General features: G+C 40.8%; 1 protein-coding gene across 2 annotated transcripts in view; it reads right to left on the minus strand.

Annotated features, from left to right (window-relative positions):
* LOC138785645 (transducin-like enhancer protein 4) overlaps positions 1-17,412 on the minus strand; it is a 112,456-nt gene that overhangs the window by 92,186 nt on the left and 2,858 nt on the right. For both annotated transcript variants that reach the window (XM_069961804.1, XM_069961805.1), the window contains exons 3-4: positions 15,857-15,920; positions 15,602-15,646 (exon numbers count right to left, since the gene is read on the minus strand). In XM_069961804.1, coding sequence (XP_069817905.1) covers positions 15,602-15,646; positions 15,857-15,920 — 109 coding nt within the window. The remainder of the gene's footprint in view (positions 1-15,601; positions 15,647-15,856; positions 15,921-17,412) is intronic.

The raw sequence follows: 17,412 nt of genomic DNA on the forward strand, positions 1-17,412 counted from the left end.
TGATATTTGTCATTGTAATGTAATTAGGGCCCTAAAATGATGCATTACAGCCCTTGGCACAACTTCTATTAAAATCTTTTCTTCTGCTCAGTGAGCTGCGACCTGCTTTCTGATGAACAACAGACAGACAGCTTTAGGGAGAGGAGAAGATTCATCCAATATACATACATTTGTCTCTTCTCCCCCCCCCCCCCTCCGCAAACTCATAGAAAATATTACCACGGCACTTTGATGGTGGAAGGAGGGTAAAAAATAAAAATAAAAAAAATTCTATATAAAAACATCCGTGCTTCGGAATTTGCGCCTAACCTCTTGAAATTCTGATTGCATCTGATAAATCTTGCTTGACAACAAATCTGTAGCCTGCAAACCACGGGATTCTAATCTGCTATCCATCAGTTGATGCCAACCCAATCAAATTTGTAGGTTATGTGGGTCATGCATCCCTGAACACATACATTCATAAAGATTCTGTTTATCCCAATCCAAATTTCAGAAAGCTATTAGGCCTTGCTACATTTCATAATGCTGTCCAATGCATTAAGAGCCTTCGGTATCAACAGCTGCTAAATTATTGTTTCTAAATGCAGTGTGGCGATAGAAAATCTCACACAATGCTCTATGTACGGGGGGGGAGCGATACAATCGATTATATTCTCAACGCAAAAAAACAACAATGGTGTGAAAGGAAAAGATGATAAAAATATGCTCGGTGTTTTACCTTTTATATTCTATTTCACCATGCATATATTTTATATGAAAAAAAAAAAAAAACAAACACCATCTGAAAATGAAAAATCAAACAAAAGCATTGTCAACCGCTCAATCAATATACCATTTGTGCTTAGAAAATGCACATCACTGCTCAATGGCAAGTCTGTTAAGGAGAACAAAATATATAATACAAGGTGTGGGAACGGGAGGGGAAGGGAAAGAAAATCAATAGAAGGAAATGGCAGTGCTGTTACATATACTACTGAAGCCATCCAGACCCTGATCCTCACACCTCTAAATGTGACAAAGGAGAAGAACAGCATGGGTCAAATCGATAAGGACCATCTTCATTTAACAAGGAATGTTTCTGCTGGCTTGTCACCAAGAGGCTATAGAGGGATGAAACAACATACTTCAATGCCAAATCCAAGTACATAAAATAATGGCCCCATTGCCATTTTGTGCTTCCTATGCCATGAGGCTACTGACAGTATGTATCATATACAAGATGAAATTTGATAAAATGCCCTATAGCAGCACATTGTAAGAACATAAATGGCAGAATCTGATGCTAATGCTTAGAGGGACACTAGTATTTATTTTTATTCCAGAGCACTAGCATAGATATAACTAGAGATTAGCAAACCAGAGCGTGCAGCAAACGATTACCGGTGGCTGAAGTGGTTGGATGGAGTCCTAAGGTTCACACTGAGCAAAAACGACGAAATTCTGCGGCAATCCCTCCTGCCTCACAGTGTCTCCACTTGCGGGCCTACGCTCCCCGTACTAAGAATTGACATGTCAATTCGACTGAAGTGTACAGTATTAGTAAGTGTACTTACAGCAATTACTGACAGCAGCTCCCTGTGTATCTCATAGAGTTAATATCCCACTCCCCTCCTCCAGGCTGTGCTGTCCTGCCCTGTGGTGATTCTGTCCATAAGATGGCTGACGGAGGAGCATAAGACCATGCCCCTCCCTCTGTGTCCACCACAGAGTCTGTATATGCCTATGGAGGATACAGAGGGAGGGAAATGGTCACATGTTCCTCCATGTTGGCCATCCTGTGGACAGAATCACCAAAGAGCAGTAGGGGAATTCAATTTTAGCTCTATGGAGGTACACAGAGACATGCCAGGCACTTTCTCTTAACATTTATTAGCAGTTTTCTCCTCTGCAGGCTTCATTTTTAAGTTTCAGCTTTCTTTGAAGTCATCAACATCAGAGCAGGTAGAGACTGTCTTTCATACACTTTACACACAATGAAGGAGATGTTGTGTCCATTTTTTCTATAGTACACCCTCAAAAGGGATCAGCATGAGGACATTATAGGGCAGTACTTAGCACCTATGAATGGGGCAAATATAACACTTACTAGAAGCAGCAGCATCTCCGTATGCCTCTTGTTCTATCTGCAGCTGCTCGCATTTCTATCCTGCCCAACCCCTCACAAACTTTTGGGCTGCAGCTGTAACCTGATCTACAAGTGAGCTGATAATCAGTTTCCGTTTCTCTTAAGTTGAATTTTACCATTTAAACAAGAGTCGAGGAAAAGAGCAACAGGGATTTTTCTCTAGTAAGATATACTGTATTACAAGGTTTCAAATCCCCCACCATAGTATGGATTTATGAGAAGTTGAAAAGACTTTTACTCCTTGACATATTTTATGGGTTCCCAACTTTTGTCACCTGATATACTGACGAATGAAGACATACCACAAATAACCTGAAGATTACGAGGCCACCCCTGGTCACATATTGATTACAACATTGTGCGCCTGAACATTTATGTGCGTAAATGTACAGTCTCATTCATACGTCAGTAAAATGTGTTGTCAGAAAAGATCTGGTTGCAGTGGAAACTGAAGGACAAACGTTTGAACTTAAACTTTCTAATCTGACAGCTTGTTGAAGTGCTTGAGCAAACTGATTAAACTAAGAGTGTTCAAGTGCTTTTGCCTCTGTTTACTTATGAGTCAATCAATGTCCAAGGAGAAAAAAAAAACATATACCTTTAATCGGGCCAGATTAACATACCATAAAAGCTGATAAGCTGAAGTAAACTGTACACGTAAGCCAAGTTACTTTTGTCAATGCTTTTATGAACAGTTATTTGCAAGTCATAAAGTTCAGTTAACAATTACATAAAAAAAAAAAAAAAATTAACATTACAATGTCAGAAGAAATACAATAAAAACAGTATGTTGCACAAAGTCAGTACTATGCCTAAGCAAACATTCAGCTAACTAGCAGGTAAAAGATCAGTATAACATACTATAGAGTTTACTTATTGAAATGGAAAATACATTAAAGGGGCTCTCTGGCGTTAAGCACTTTGTAACATGTTGCTGCTGGTGCATTGAAAACACTAAACATGTTATGCTGACCTGTCCTCCTAACTGTGTCCCTCTACTGAGCCTCCACTTCCGAGACAAACTCATCTAAGAAATGACAGCCCGCTTGGCCAATCACTGACTGCGATGGGACAGCCCAGCGGCCAGTGATTGGCTGTGTGGGCTGTAACTCTTAAAACCGTGCAGGACACTGGGGGAGTGTGGACAGGTAAGCATAACATGTTTGTTTTATATGCACCGGCAGCAATATGTTAAAAAAATACTTAAAACCAGAAAACGCCTTTAACCCTCCTCCTCCTTACCAGGCAAATCTCTCACCCCTTTTCTTTCGTCAACTACTTCTGGTAAGCGCAATAAAAAATTTAGGCAATGAGATGGACACAGAATCACAAATAAAATGGGATTGAGGGTAGAGTATGATTCACTTCTATAGTGCAACAGCCAGTCAGGGCAGGAAAACAGTTTTGTTAAGGGTTTTCCACACGACAGCACATGCTTCATCAATAAAAATATGACATCCAAGTGTATTACAATGAATGCTAAAGAGATATAGTAGAGTCTGAAAATTCTTGAATTCATTGCTGCTAAAAATATATTTGCCACTTGAAATCGTGGATGCAGACAGGCGTCTTTACAACTTAAGATCTTATCACTTTTGGATATCCTCAGTTGTATCGTTACGATCCTTCCTAATGCTGCAAAGGTTAAGAATGATTGAGTATAATACAGAGCATTACCAAGGTTAAGAACTATGGAGTCTGGTGCCAGCCTTACTAATGCAAGGGCAAATTAGCTGAACACTGAAGTATGAAGAGTGCATAGGCAATGTCATCACATCCGCAGAGACGCAGAACAGCAAGTTTATGAGTTGAATCAAGGAGAATTTGCTAATGTATACCTTTCAGCCACATCCTTTTACTGTACAGGTTCTGTTGCTGCCTATGACATCTGTATATCTGGAATGGCATGGAGCTGGGGTCAACAGGGGCCCTACAAGGACATGGGGGATCTTTGGCTCATGTTATGAAAAGTGGGTGGGGAGTGCAGAACAGTGATTTTTCATCTATTAAACACATATGTAATGCAGAACACACACATTACATTATACTGGGCCTGTTTCCTTTACAATAAAAACAAAAAGCATCATGCTTCATTACATAACAATTGCCAGCAGAATACAGACTAATGTAAGGGAATGGGAACTAGCTGAACCTGTCATATTTAGATTTATGCCTCCTCCACCTATGCAAAGCATCTACAAGTCCACCTGGCAGTACAGCAACAAGATAATGGCTTGCTTGACTCGCACAGCTATAAAACACCAAAATATAATGAGTCATCCCATTCCCTACTACTTTATTAATATAGCACCAATGTATTTCTAAAAAAATCAAGTACGCTGTTACTTGGGCAGGACTATATAGAGCCAGACAGATTATTATTATTTTTTTTTTTAAACCGGGTCAACACATGAGACCAGAGAATACAGAGCGTTAGGGCTCTATTACACGGGACGATTATCGTGCGAAAAATCGTTCTATCGTTCGAATTTAAACCATCATTCTGTGTAATTGCAGGCAACTATAGAAAAATTGTCCTTGATTTAGATCTGAACCTAAAATTATCATCGTTCGCTGTAATAGCACATTGCCCATTGTTTTCTGAGATCAGAAGGAATAAACAATCATAGTAACGATCGCAATAACGATTGTATCTAACGACCATCGTTTTGTGTAATATGGTAAACGATTTCAGGTTAACAATAAACAATCTTGTTTGCAATCGTTTATAGTTAATCATTAAAAATCGCTCCGTGTGATAGGACCCTTAGCTTTGACTGTCCAAGCATGATGGGAGTTGTAGTTTTGCAACAGCTAAAGAACCAAGGCCTAGGGGCAAGACACCTCAATACTGCAGTGGCAGAAGGCAAGCATACAGATTTCTATCCCCTTAGCGACCCATGACGTATCTGATACGTCATGGCGCCGCAGGGGGTGTTCAGAGCGGGGTCCCGCCGGGACCCCGCTCTGAACGGCGCTGATCCCGGCTGACACGTGCAGCCGGGCAGTGCCTCTGTTAGCCGGCGCGGGTCCCGTTGCCGCGCCGGCTAATTAAGCACTTCAATGCAGCTGTCGGAATGACGCTGATCCCGGCTCGGCAGTAGATTGCTATGGCCTGCAGCAGGCCATAGCAATCTATGACCGATCTCATGGATCTTTGCTGTGTATATACACAGCATTGATCTCTATGAGAGATCAGTGCTATGTATATACAAGCCCCCCAGGGGGGCTTCTAGTCCATGTAAAAAAAAAAAAGTAAAAAAGTGTTTTTATTAATAAAAAATCCCCTCCCCTAATAAAAGTCCAAATCACCCCCCTTTTCCCATTTTATAAATATAAATTAATAAATAAACAAATAAACATATTTAGTATCGCCGCACATGTAATCGCCCGAACTATTAATCACATTCCTGATCTCGCACGGTAAACGGCGTCAGCGCAAAAAAATCCCAAAGTGCAAAATTTCGCATTTTTGGTCGCATCAAATCCAGAAAAAATGTAATAAAAAGCGATCAAAAAGTCGTATATGCGCAATCAAGGTACCGGTAGAAAGAACGCATCATGGCGCAAAAACTGACACCTGACACAGCCCCATAGACCAAAGGATAAAAGCGCTATAAGCCTGGGAATGGAGCGATTTTAAGTGACATATATTTGTTAACAATGGTTTGAATGGTTTACAGGCCATCCGATACAATATAAGTTATACATGTTATATATCATAGTAATCGTAACGACTTGAGGAACATGCATAACAAGTCAGTTTTACCATAGGGCGAACGGCGTAAATGCAAAACTCCCCGAAATCAAAACAAATTCGTTTTTTTTTCAATTTGACAGCGCAAATGATTTTTTTCCGGTTTCACAACATATTTTATGGAAAAATTATGCCTGTAATTGCAAAGTACAATTGGTTTCGCAAAAAATAAGCACTCATATACGTCTCTAGGTGAAAAAATGCAAGCGCTATGGACTTTTAAACATAAAATGGAAAAAGCAAAAGCGCAAAAAACGAAAATTGGCTTGGACCTTAAGGGGCTATTTAACATTTATTGCATCAAAACCTGCACCATTTTGTGTTCAACATTTTTTTCTCCCTCCGTAAAATCAGATATTTAGTCTGACAGTGCGACTATGGGCTGATATTGAACCCTTTTAGGGCGGTGGGAAGGAGATGTTTAATCATCTCTATCCCCAATGACAGACATTACAAATTAGGCTGAATTCCCCACCTGTTTTGCAAAAAAAGGGGATGAAAAACTGATGCATTTGTGTGCATCTCTTTTGATCTGTTTTTCCATTGACTTCCAATATTAAAAAAAAGGAACCCTCCTTTTTACGTACCCTAAAACATTGCTGACCTTTTTTTGCGTCCGTTAAAAAAAACTGGATGCATTTTGAGCTTTTTTTTTTTATACTGGAAGTCAACTGAAAAACGGATCAAACGGATGCAGTGTGAACCCAGCCTAAATTTTTATCTAGATTTTTATTTATTCAGAAGCACAGTGTACACATAACTTTAGTTCTGAACCTACACTTAAATGTTTCATATGCCACAGGTTCCTAAGCTTAAAAAAAAAAAAAAAAAAAAAAAAAAAGGAACAGAAAGCAAGATCTGAAGACACAACATGTTTTGCTTGGTTGCTGAAGACTGCAAAACCACAGTTCTGCACAGTTTAATGGATGTGGCTCAAAGCCACCGAGTAATACTTCGGTTTACCAAAATGCAGTAAACAGTCTTGTCTGGGTCTCTTAAATTTTCCAGACCTCTTAAACTGTGAGAAAAAAAAAAAAAAGGCTCTGACATAGTGAGAAAGCAAATGGCAGATGAAAGGTGGTCTCACTGCTTAAAAGGGCTTCAATGTATAATGTTGGCAATGCTATAGCTTGACAATTAGAGACAGATTAGACCTATTATGTTTATCTAAGACGGTTGCCAGCATATCAATGACTGAGCTGTACACTTGGTCAACTAACTACTCATTTACAAAGTTGTTTCAAGATAATCACCACTTGCTGTTTGCACTTACTGCATGAACAAACTATTAGGAAGAAATGGATCCCGACTATACCAGCTCGGTAATTTGGTAGGCCGATCTCAAACCAAAAAAAAAAAATAAAAATAAAGAACGATGACAGAATGTTATATCTGTGCGGTTGACTTCTCTTATTTTTGCCACCGCTAAAGGAATAACATGTAGTCTGTAGTTAACGTTCCACTGCGGTTACAGAAACCTTTACTTGAATCCCAATATGGGCTACACAGCCAAACTTGCCTCAAATATCTCAGAAAACACAGGGCCTGAATCGTGGTCACTCTGGTTTACCAAGTGTGTGCTCCCATCCTCGAATCCTTGGTAATTAACATAGCAGAGGACTATTTAAAGAAGCCCACACAGCTATAAAACTTCAAAAGCAAGAGGCCAACCATGCCACACAGGCAAACAGTTAACATACTGTACACACAAGAGGGGGGGGGGGGGGGAACTCAAATCAGAAATAAAGCAATGGTCTTTGGAGGGACAGATCACACAACTTTACTACAGCGGCCAAAACCCAAGACCTAACTCTTCTTACTATAAAACTACTATAAAAACTGTAAGGGCTTGTTCACGGCTCTTTAATACAACTCTGGGGGGTATAAGACAGGGTGAGTCTCCTGATTTCATATGACAACATACTTCCCCCTCCCAACCATTAAAACAGAGCTCACAACTTATCTTAAACCGGAAGCAAGTTAAAAGTCACCATCCATGCTCTTGTCACATCGTACATGTAAACCTTTAGGCCAACTACAACTAGACTGCAAGACGAGATCATGGCTCCCAAGTAGAGTTGAACCAATTTTCAGTATAAACGAAGCAAAGTGCGAAGGAAGGAAGGAAGGAAGGAAGGAAGGAAGGAAGGAAAAAAAAAGAAAGAAAATTTATGTTCATTATGGACGCTTTCGATAGTGGACAGGGGTCAATTTCGGCACTCAATGTCTGGTCCTTGGCTAGTTATCCCTATGCCCAGCAAGCAGTTTTCTGACACCCTTCTGTCACAGCCAGCACTGACATTTCAACCTATTTTGCTATAGTAAGAGCAGATGTGGCAGCTTTCCCTACCCTGTGCATCAATCTTGGGCAGCCATGACAAAGATGCCCCCACTCCCACTTAATAAAACCATCCAGTTCCTATGGTAGGAAACACGCACCCTGGGCTGCTCCAGGTTTTATGGGAGTTTGGTGGGGGGAGGGGAGATAACACTTATGTACACAGTAAGTTTGCTTACAATTAAAATATCATTACGGATATATTGCAAAAACTGACAGCATTAACAAAAATGTAGAAGAATACAACTATTGCAATTGAATTATATGTGCCAGACTTTGATACATTCCTTCCACACAAACCGCAGCAAACATAAGCAATTTTCATTTCTCCTATTTTCCAGGAAATACTGTTGTGAACTTTACAGAACCGCTACAGAAGTGAAACTTTATCACCCTTTTACCACCCATGCAAGCTTTAAGCTTACAAATACAGAACAGCTATTCTTCTGCCATGGCCCTCACAGCACCAGTGACTGCAGGACTAACAACCAGTAAGTTACCTCCCCCACCCTCCAATTTACACTGTCTCAATCTGTTCTAGGTCATTCATCCTGTATCGAGGCTGAAAAGAGAAGCCTGACATTTCCTAACAAAATACAGGTTTTCCTCTTTAGCTATTCAGACACAACCTGCTTTGTGGTCACCAGTTTCAAGACACAAAACCCAATAAACCAAAAGTTTTATAAGATCTAGTTAAAGAATGCTGTAGCCTACCAGAGTTCTCACTGTAGGGGTCACATAAAAGTAACCTTAAAGTGAACCTGTCAGCTGCAATTCACATTTCAAACAGCTGTCAGATAGCTGCTTCGCCAAGACAACACATGATACCTTTCATAAGTCCATCTGTGCTTCCAATACATAGAAAAATGCTTTTATTCTTCGGCACAAAATATCAAAGAGGCATTCACCTTCTATGGCTGAGGGAAGCATTCCAACTTGCATTAATACAGGGGCTTGGGAAAGTCTTTTCTATATTACAGAAGCACAGGCATATATAGAAAAGGTACATTGTGTCTCCCTAATCGAACAGCGTCAGCAGATTGGAATGAGAGTTTCCGTGGACAGATTCCCTTTAAAAGGATCTGCCTGGTGGCATAATATCTTTAAAGACAAAGACTGGGTAAAAATAAGTCAGCTGCTATTCACATTCCAAACTAATGAAACTGTTAGACGGCTGTAAGAGCAAGGAGATACTTGGTACCTTTCATATATCTGTCTGTGCTTCCACACCATAGGAAAATGCTTAAATTCTCTGGTGCAAAGTATTAGAGAGGCTTTCCCAAGCTCCTAGAGTGCTGTAGTCTGGAATATCTCCTCACTGCCCTTCCCATCCCAGTTTTCCTTTAGACTTGGCTGGAAGCAGGGCTTACAATGGTCATTCTGGAACCAATTATTTATATGAGAGATGCCATGCCTCCTTGCCTTAAAAGTTATTTAACAGTATCTGGACTTCACAAATTTCAGATGATAGATCCACTTTCAATTTGGTGTTGTGCCATGCTGTCAAGTGACCGCTAGGTATAAAAAACATGGTCTATGCGCTGGCTGCATTTCATGGAATAATTTTGTGCCTGTGCATGGATGACTCCTAGCATCATAGTAAACCACGTAGCAAGCTCCTGAACGGCCATAACACGCGCCTACCAAATTGAAGACTTTGTCAGTTCGGCATGGTAGTTCTCTGTCCGTTCAGGAGCTTACTGCAGCATAATTCAGTTTGATACAGTGAGTCTCATTCACATTTATGTGTTCAGCCCGTAAAATACAGAAGGAACATGGTCATGTGCATGTGTCATAAACCTTTCCTAACCACTTTGGTCTCACAACATCAGCGTTCTCCAACATCTGCTTGCTACAAGGAAAGGAAACGCAACTTAAAAGGGGTATTCTGCTCAAACTAAACTTTTAATGTGCTGCTGCCCTTGTGGAGAACATTAATGGCATATTCTTAACTTTTCAGTTGAACTATCGCGCGACCACTTCCAAGATGGACACATGAGTCGGCCTCGGAAGTGGAGGTGGGATAATTCAGTCGGGACCAGAAGAGGATGTTAAAGGACATCAGGGGTGCAAGGAAAGGTGAGTTATGCTCCCCCCCCAAAAAAAAGGCAGCAACATATTAAAAACGTATTTTAAGTGGAATACCCCTTTAAGATCAAAAAGACATTTGATTTATTGACTTTATTCCTTATAAGTTCAGTATATGTACATACGCTTCCTACCCTCATGTACTATTGTAATGGATATTGTGTTTCATAATTGGGATGGAAATTAATAAAAATATTGTTTAAAAAAAAAAAAAAAACAACACCAAGCTTCTTTTGTAAGGCAACACCGTCCAGACAGACACTTACTGGGATGGCACAACATGAAAATAAAGATCCCCTTTTATGTTACGCTATATAGTTGAATGGTATCTTAAGTATATTTACAGGGAAATTGACTGATATGGTTCCCTGCATCACTGTACAAAGCTCCTGTGCAGCACATACCGGCCGTGGCTGCAGCAGCAGCTCTATACCAGCATCTGGGCGGCGGGAAAGGCCTCTGCCTGTCCCTCATCCCCACCAAGCACGCTGACAGGGAGAAAGGGTGGCTAAACATAGGCAGGGAGCCGCCCAGATGACCACCTGCCCGCCCGAGGATTAAAACTTTTTTTTCTACCGTATAAAGCTGCAGCCACGGCCGGTACGTGCACTGGAGCTTTATACAATGATGCAGGGAGCCATATCAGTTCAATTGGGCTGATTGGTTCCCTTTAAAGGGGTATTCACCCCAAGCTATCAGCATGGGGGGAGGAGGGGTGAGAGCTGCTGGGGTCGAGGGAGAAGGAAACTGATCAGCACGGGCTGTGAATGCTGACAGAAAGAGAGACACAGTGAGGAGGCTGAGGGAGGTGGAGACAGACATCGGCAGCAGGGGCTGTCAGGTGTCCTCAATTCAGCCTATTGACGGGAGGGAGGACACGTGACCCCGACTCCGATGGTGGGGGCTAGGAGGAGGGAGCGTGTTGGGGTGGACTGGACTGAGCTCATTCTCTGCATGCACGTGGGGTGAGACAGGAAAAGCAGCAAAAGGACACAGAACACAACTTGTATTGGCCAATATGTGCTGTGGGTGGGCTTTTTTATAGTGACAAAAAGATTTTTTTTTTTGGGGGGGAATACCCCTTTAAGCTTGCTATACAGCGCTGTGTGGGGGTTGGTAGGCAGCAACACTGTGCAGCTATCAGACATTGCATGTGGACATAGTTTTGCACACATGTGGTGATCACGTTATAGTACCCACCCCCTTTGACTCCTCAAAGAACACCTTCCAAGAAGACAGGAAAGCAAAAGGGCAGTGCTCCCGGTCATCCCCTTAAAATAGTCACAAGATATTTATCATATGTATGAATGAATAGGATATTATATGCGAGATGTTACATACTAGTTCTATACAAATCTTTGCATTCAAATGACAGAGCAGATCTGTCCTAAATACTTTAAACATATGTTTCTTAAAGGGGAACTACGGAAAATCTAACCTGCGGGGCAGTGCTCCAAAAGAGCATGGGAATAGCACCGAGGATGAAGGTAAAAAACATACCTCCATCCTCATCGCCCCATGCACAATATGGAGCTATCAGCAGATTAGATTTGTCTAACCTGATGATAGTTTAAAAGGGGCACTATGAGTGTTGGTTTTTCTTCTGCTTTACTACAAGAACGCAAAACACGAAGATGATGCCGTCTGGTGTCTATCTGACCCGCTCGTCTTAAATGATATTGCTCTTCCTATACCCAAGCATGGAAAGATCTATGGGCGAGGAGAAGCTGTGGACCGCCCTAAGATAAAATTTTAGCTAAAGAAATCCATTGGATCCACGAGAAATAAACATAAGAAGAAGCATCGGCAGATTTCTACACTACATTAGTTACATACCCACAGTAACCAATTCACATGACTTGCCCTTGTGGATTTGCATGCGGTTTGGCTGAAGCTTTTCTGTAAAATAAAAAGGAAAAAATCCCCAGCGGACCTGTGGTGTGCTAAAGCTACCCTAAATTTTGTACACTTCCCAATTGTGAAAAAAGGCTGAATACGTTGGCTCTATATGTCTCAAGGTTATTATTTTTCATCATGCAAGTCATATTAGCACAGTGCTATGTAATCAACACCTAAGACACCAGCAAGCGACAGTATTGGTATGCATCCCTTTTGTGGATTCAAGAAAACTAGTTAACGACTTGAAGATTGTGAATATGTACAGATGGATTACAAAGCTCAATACAAGTTATTACAGTGCATGGGTTAACTGGACTCATGTCTCAGGCTATCCTCCCAGAGAGGAAAGAAAACAGAAAAGAAAAAAAAAAAAAAAAAGTCCTCGCTAAAAAGGCCCAACCTAATTAAACCCAGCTCCTTGTGCAGCCGCGGCTTTGATTTAGCTTATTTACACATTAACTGCAGCCTCCTTTTGGAAAATCCAGTCTATTCAGTGTAACACGCAGGCCCTTTTATCTGCCCTGGACAGCATTTTCTCCAGCAGATGAAGTAGATGCCGATTGATTTGCTGTCGAGCATGGTAAATTAATAGCAACAAATTGCTGAGGGCCCAGCTCGCTGCTTCACTATGCTTCGGCAGTTTTGCTTTATTTGCTCCATGATGGGCAGCAGTCAGCCCTCTTCAAGTCAATTTCTTCTTAACAACCTGCAATACTTTTCAATGGTGAAAATAGAGCTATTCCTTGTAAGTCAAAAATCAATATCCTATAGCCCTTAGAAAATGCTAAACAAGCAGTATTGGCAATCCACTTGGTACTAGAGGGTATCAGATATAAAGCAAATCCATACAGCCTCCCTCCTTCAAGTTATTACAGTTTGCTAAAAGGATTCTAATGCCATTTATCATCATTTGCCATCGACTGCTGCATCTACAATTATGACATCCTATCAGGCTGCCGAGCCCTTTCATGTCTGCTCAATTAATATTTCAGCAGCACTTCAAAATGGCTGTTGCCCAGGTCTAGCAATAAAATTTACATGGCGAGAGCAACAGATTCATTTTCAATAGGCACGTCTGCATTTAACCCCTCATGCCTAGCCACAATCTAAAGGAAGCATACAACATCTCCGTCAAGGCGATACGCACTTCTCGCCTCAAAAGAATACTCCTACCTTTAAATTCATACATCCTATCACCGAGATATAATAAGGAGGTGTCATTACAATGCCCCGCTAGGACACTGACCCCCCAGTCTGGATGTGGATTTTTGATGCATTTACCATCCAGGCTCCAGCTATTTACTCAGTTTCCAAAATTTAAATTAATTATGTTCTCAAACATAATTGTTAAAAATTGGCAACATTACACAGGCTTAATTAAGATTAAATCCAATTTACTAAATGTACTTTAATTGGTACTAATTGCATAAGCTTTCCTTTCAGAATGACAAATTCCCCATAGGTTTCGCTTTAATAGTCTTCTATCAAAATCAACACTGGATGACTGATGATGAGCATCAAAACAAGGGGAGGGCTCAGCTCAAAACATCGACCCCACATAGTAACAGCCGGGTGCTTATCCTTTCATCAGTCTGCCAAGTCTCAATCACAGGCCTCAGATTAGGTTCCAATGAAATAATATCCCACAGTACAAAATGAAAAAAATATATATATTTTTTAAAAATGGGGTTTAAGAGGGGCCAAGAAAAACATGATACATTTCACAGAAAAGAAATAAAAGTCAAAGACGCGGTAGGTTTAAAATAGCAGGGTCACCAATTACAAGGGGGTACTTCCATGGTCTCTGGAGAACCCTGAGAGGCATAAATCTAATAAGCCTGGCCCGATCTGTAGCACTCAGTCCAATTATGCCGCAGGGCAACTTCACAGAATTATAACCTGCTTTCTATTACAAGGGTATCGAGTAAGTACATCTGGATGAGTGCCTGAGAGGAACCAAGGCCGTCTGTCTAGTGGAGGAAAACAAAGACAGATATAACCTCCCCCCCCCCCCCCCCCTTGTCCCCTCCCTTCCCTCTTCGGCTTTGGTGAAAAGAGGAGGAAGCCGAGATTAAAAAGGAATATAGTAAGTAGGTGGTTTTGCGGGGCTGTCTGTAGTTCTTAATGCGATAAACAGCCTGCAGGATTTTGTGTAAGATTGCGTTTAAGGAAGGCTGTATAAAGATCAATTTTGGAGTAGAAGGGAGATTATGAAGCTTCTCTTTTAAGCTGTAAAAATCAAGGCAAAGCAAGAAGACTGGGTGGAAATATGACAGCATAATCTCCCTCATAAAATTCAGCAAATTCCCTCATAAAGAGAAGGGGGGGAAAAAAAAAAAAAAAGAAAAAAAAAAAGGTAAGGCTGGAAATGGATAAATAAAGGGAAATGATACTGCGCCATGTATTAAAAACATATTTGGGAAAACAAGATTCAACATGACATTAGCCACTAGATCTTAAATCATTAAACTCTTTAAAGCGACTAATTAATTTCCCGGCTGCAAACAGTGACATCGAAAATTTAGAGCTGGTATCACAGCTAAACACTGATAATTACTAAGCAGGTCTGATGCAGCAATTCACTGGGGCCATCAGGAATTGATGAAGTCCATAAGTATTACTGCGTTGTTTACATTACTAATTTGAACAAAAACGACAGTAATGGAAAATTATATTCTAATTAAACTTAATCCTCGGTAATCCTCTATTCCAATCGTAATTACACATACAACTTCCCCATTAAAGTGGAAGCGCAACCCTTAACATAATTGTTCTTACAATGTTTGGAATTAAAATGTCATTTATCTCTCGAATTTGTAATCAACAATGGGGGTTTGATTGCTTTGATTTTAGCACAATTAGTCCTTTAAGCGACGCGGTTCTATTTCCGTTCCTTAAAAACACACATTTTTTTTTTTTTTTTTAGAACAAACATTTCTTCACCCACATTACAGAGACAGAGATCCAGCTGTCAGTGCACACAAACATAATGGAGCTCACCACAACACTAAACACGTTACCCAAAATATACATGGATGCAAATGAAGTAGACTGGCTACAGCAGCTCCACATCTCGCCTCTCCAGCCGCACGCTGCTGTCTTCTATAGTGTTTCTCACTTCTGGGTGGATTATTGCTATATACATTAACTATGCCTAAAATATTCAGCAAGGCGACTCCGCTGATGATAGCAGAATATAAAGAACCTATAATCTCAGTCTCCGAACGCCCCTGATATTAAAGCAGGAAGCCCACGAGGCAAACAAATATTCCAACATTTTTCTATAAATTCCTGACATTATTGACTTAATCCACAAAAATTGCACGGAGCAAAAAAGGAATGTGCAGGGCACGGATTCACAGTGAAAGGAAGTGGAAGTAGATCAACATACCTGTTTATGCATCTCAATATTCAGCCCGTACGACATTTCATAATACTACAGGAGAGAAGGGGAAAAAAAAGAAAGAAAAAGAAGCCATTAGATAGCCTTGAAGCGACGACTGCTTCTTAGAAGTGCTAGAATATGACAGAGGACCACACTGAATATCCAATCCTTTACCCTATAATCCAGCTCTTGCCTCCAGCAACACAAGTCTGGTATGTAAAAGCTATAAAGAGAAATAGAAGAGGACATATTCCTTCTTACCATCACATAATGCCGCTGCATTTCTGTCTTCTCGCTGGCCAGTTTTTCACATTCCAGCTTCAAGCTGCACAAAGCAATGACAAAAATGGTCATATTTACACGGCACTGACTTTTACCACAGCAATCTGAGGGCAGCCATCAACCACATAGAACTAGGGATGGTTTATATTCCAGTCAAGCACTCATGAGGAAGCTGGCTCTACTGGCTCCAAGTGTCTTCCCTCGAAGAACAAAAGAGATTTAACTCTTTCTTCCTAGACTAAGAAATTATTGCCAGATTTTAAGTCCTTGCAGTCCACCATCATAGGGACGGTGTATAAAATGATGTGGCTGGCATGGACAATCCTCCCACCATTACCAACCACTTAGACTTCCTCTTAAAGGGTAGTTGTGTATTTGAAAAGGAATCTACAATTAGGGTAAAGAAACATCAACGTATGCCAGATAAACATTATAGGCACAAATACAGTTTATACATAGAGGTCTAGATTTATCTCAAGGGAGCGTCTTACCAGCACGTCCCAATTCCTTTAATCCTTTCACTACTGCGGTGGCATGTATTGCATGTTACTCAAATGAAAAGGGATTAAACAATGTAATCCAACATTGTAAACAGAAGCAGGAATGAAAGATTCACTGATTGTAGTCAACACCCCCCCCCCATTCTTCTCGTCTGTTTCTGAAGACGAAAAAAGATCATGTGCACCACCATCTATCCATCTTGGAGGAACTACCCATGAGATCATGACAGGGTCTATGAAGGAGACATGAGACCTATAGGCTTCTGCAGTGTATTACACTGGGCCATTGAAGGCAGAGAACAACATCGGAGTAATTAACGCCACTTTGTGTGTATGTGGGAGATCATCATGACATGCGTTGTATCATCTAATACCTGTCAGGATAATACTTGCCTCCCACCGCTGTTAGTTACTTTGATGTTAACCTTTGTCGTCATTTGACAAGTGTAATAGGCTGGATTTACATGGAGCCATTTCCCCAGTGATCTGACCGTGAATGGCAGATTATGGAGATAATCGCTGCGTGTAAACGCTCATAATGATGGAATCCAATCATTTGACCTACATTAGAAATGCCCCCAATCTGTTCTTACTGCCCAACATACACGGGAAACCGACTGGTGTACGTCTCCATTAGGTCAGTTTTTGTGTCTGGATAATTTGGGAACCATTTTTCCAACCCTCATTTCACTATAGAAACATGTTGGCAGATTAAGACCCCCTTTGTCTTCCCTTATATTATTTTAGGACTTATATAGGTTCCTCCCATTTAATACCTCCCAGTAGAAAACTGTAAATGGACATGTGTATGTTGAATTACACTATACATGTCTAGCTCCAGAGAGATGTATAGCAAATTCTAATTTTTTTGTTGCTTGCTTATCTGTTATTTATTAATTCCAGTTTGTAAAGTAACGTACGCCAAGTATTTTTTTTTCGCTACTCAGCGGGATATCAACTACATCCCACTCTTGCATTGCCAAGGGCTTCTTAATGGTGTTTACCATGTAGAGCCAGCAAGCCTTTGAAAGCACT

The sequence above is a fragment of the Dendropsophus ebraccatus genome, chromosome 3, assembly GCF_027789765.1.
Source record: "Dendropsophus ebraccatus isolate aDenEbr1 chromosome 3, aDenEbr1.pat, whole genome shotgun sequence".
NCBI classification, from domain to species: Eukaryota; Metazoa; Chordata; class Amphibia; order Anura; family Hylidae; genus Dendropsophus; species Dendropsophus ebraccatus.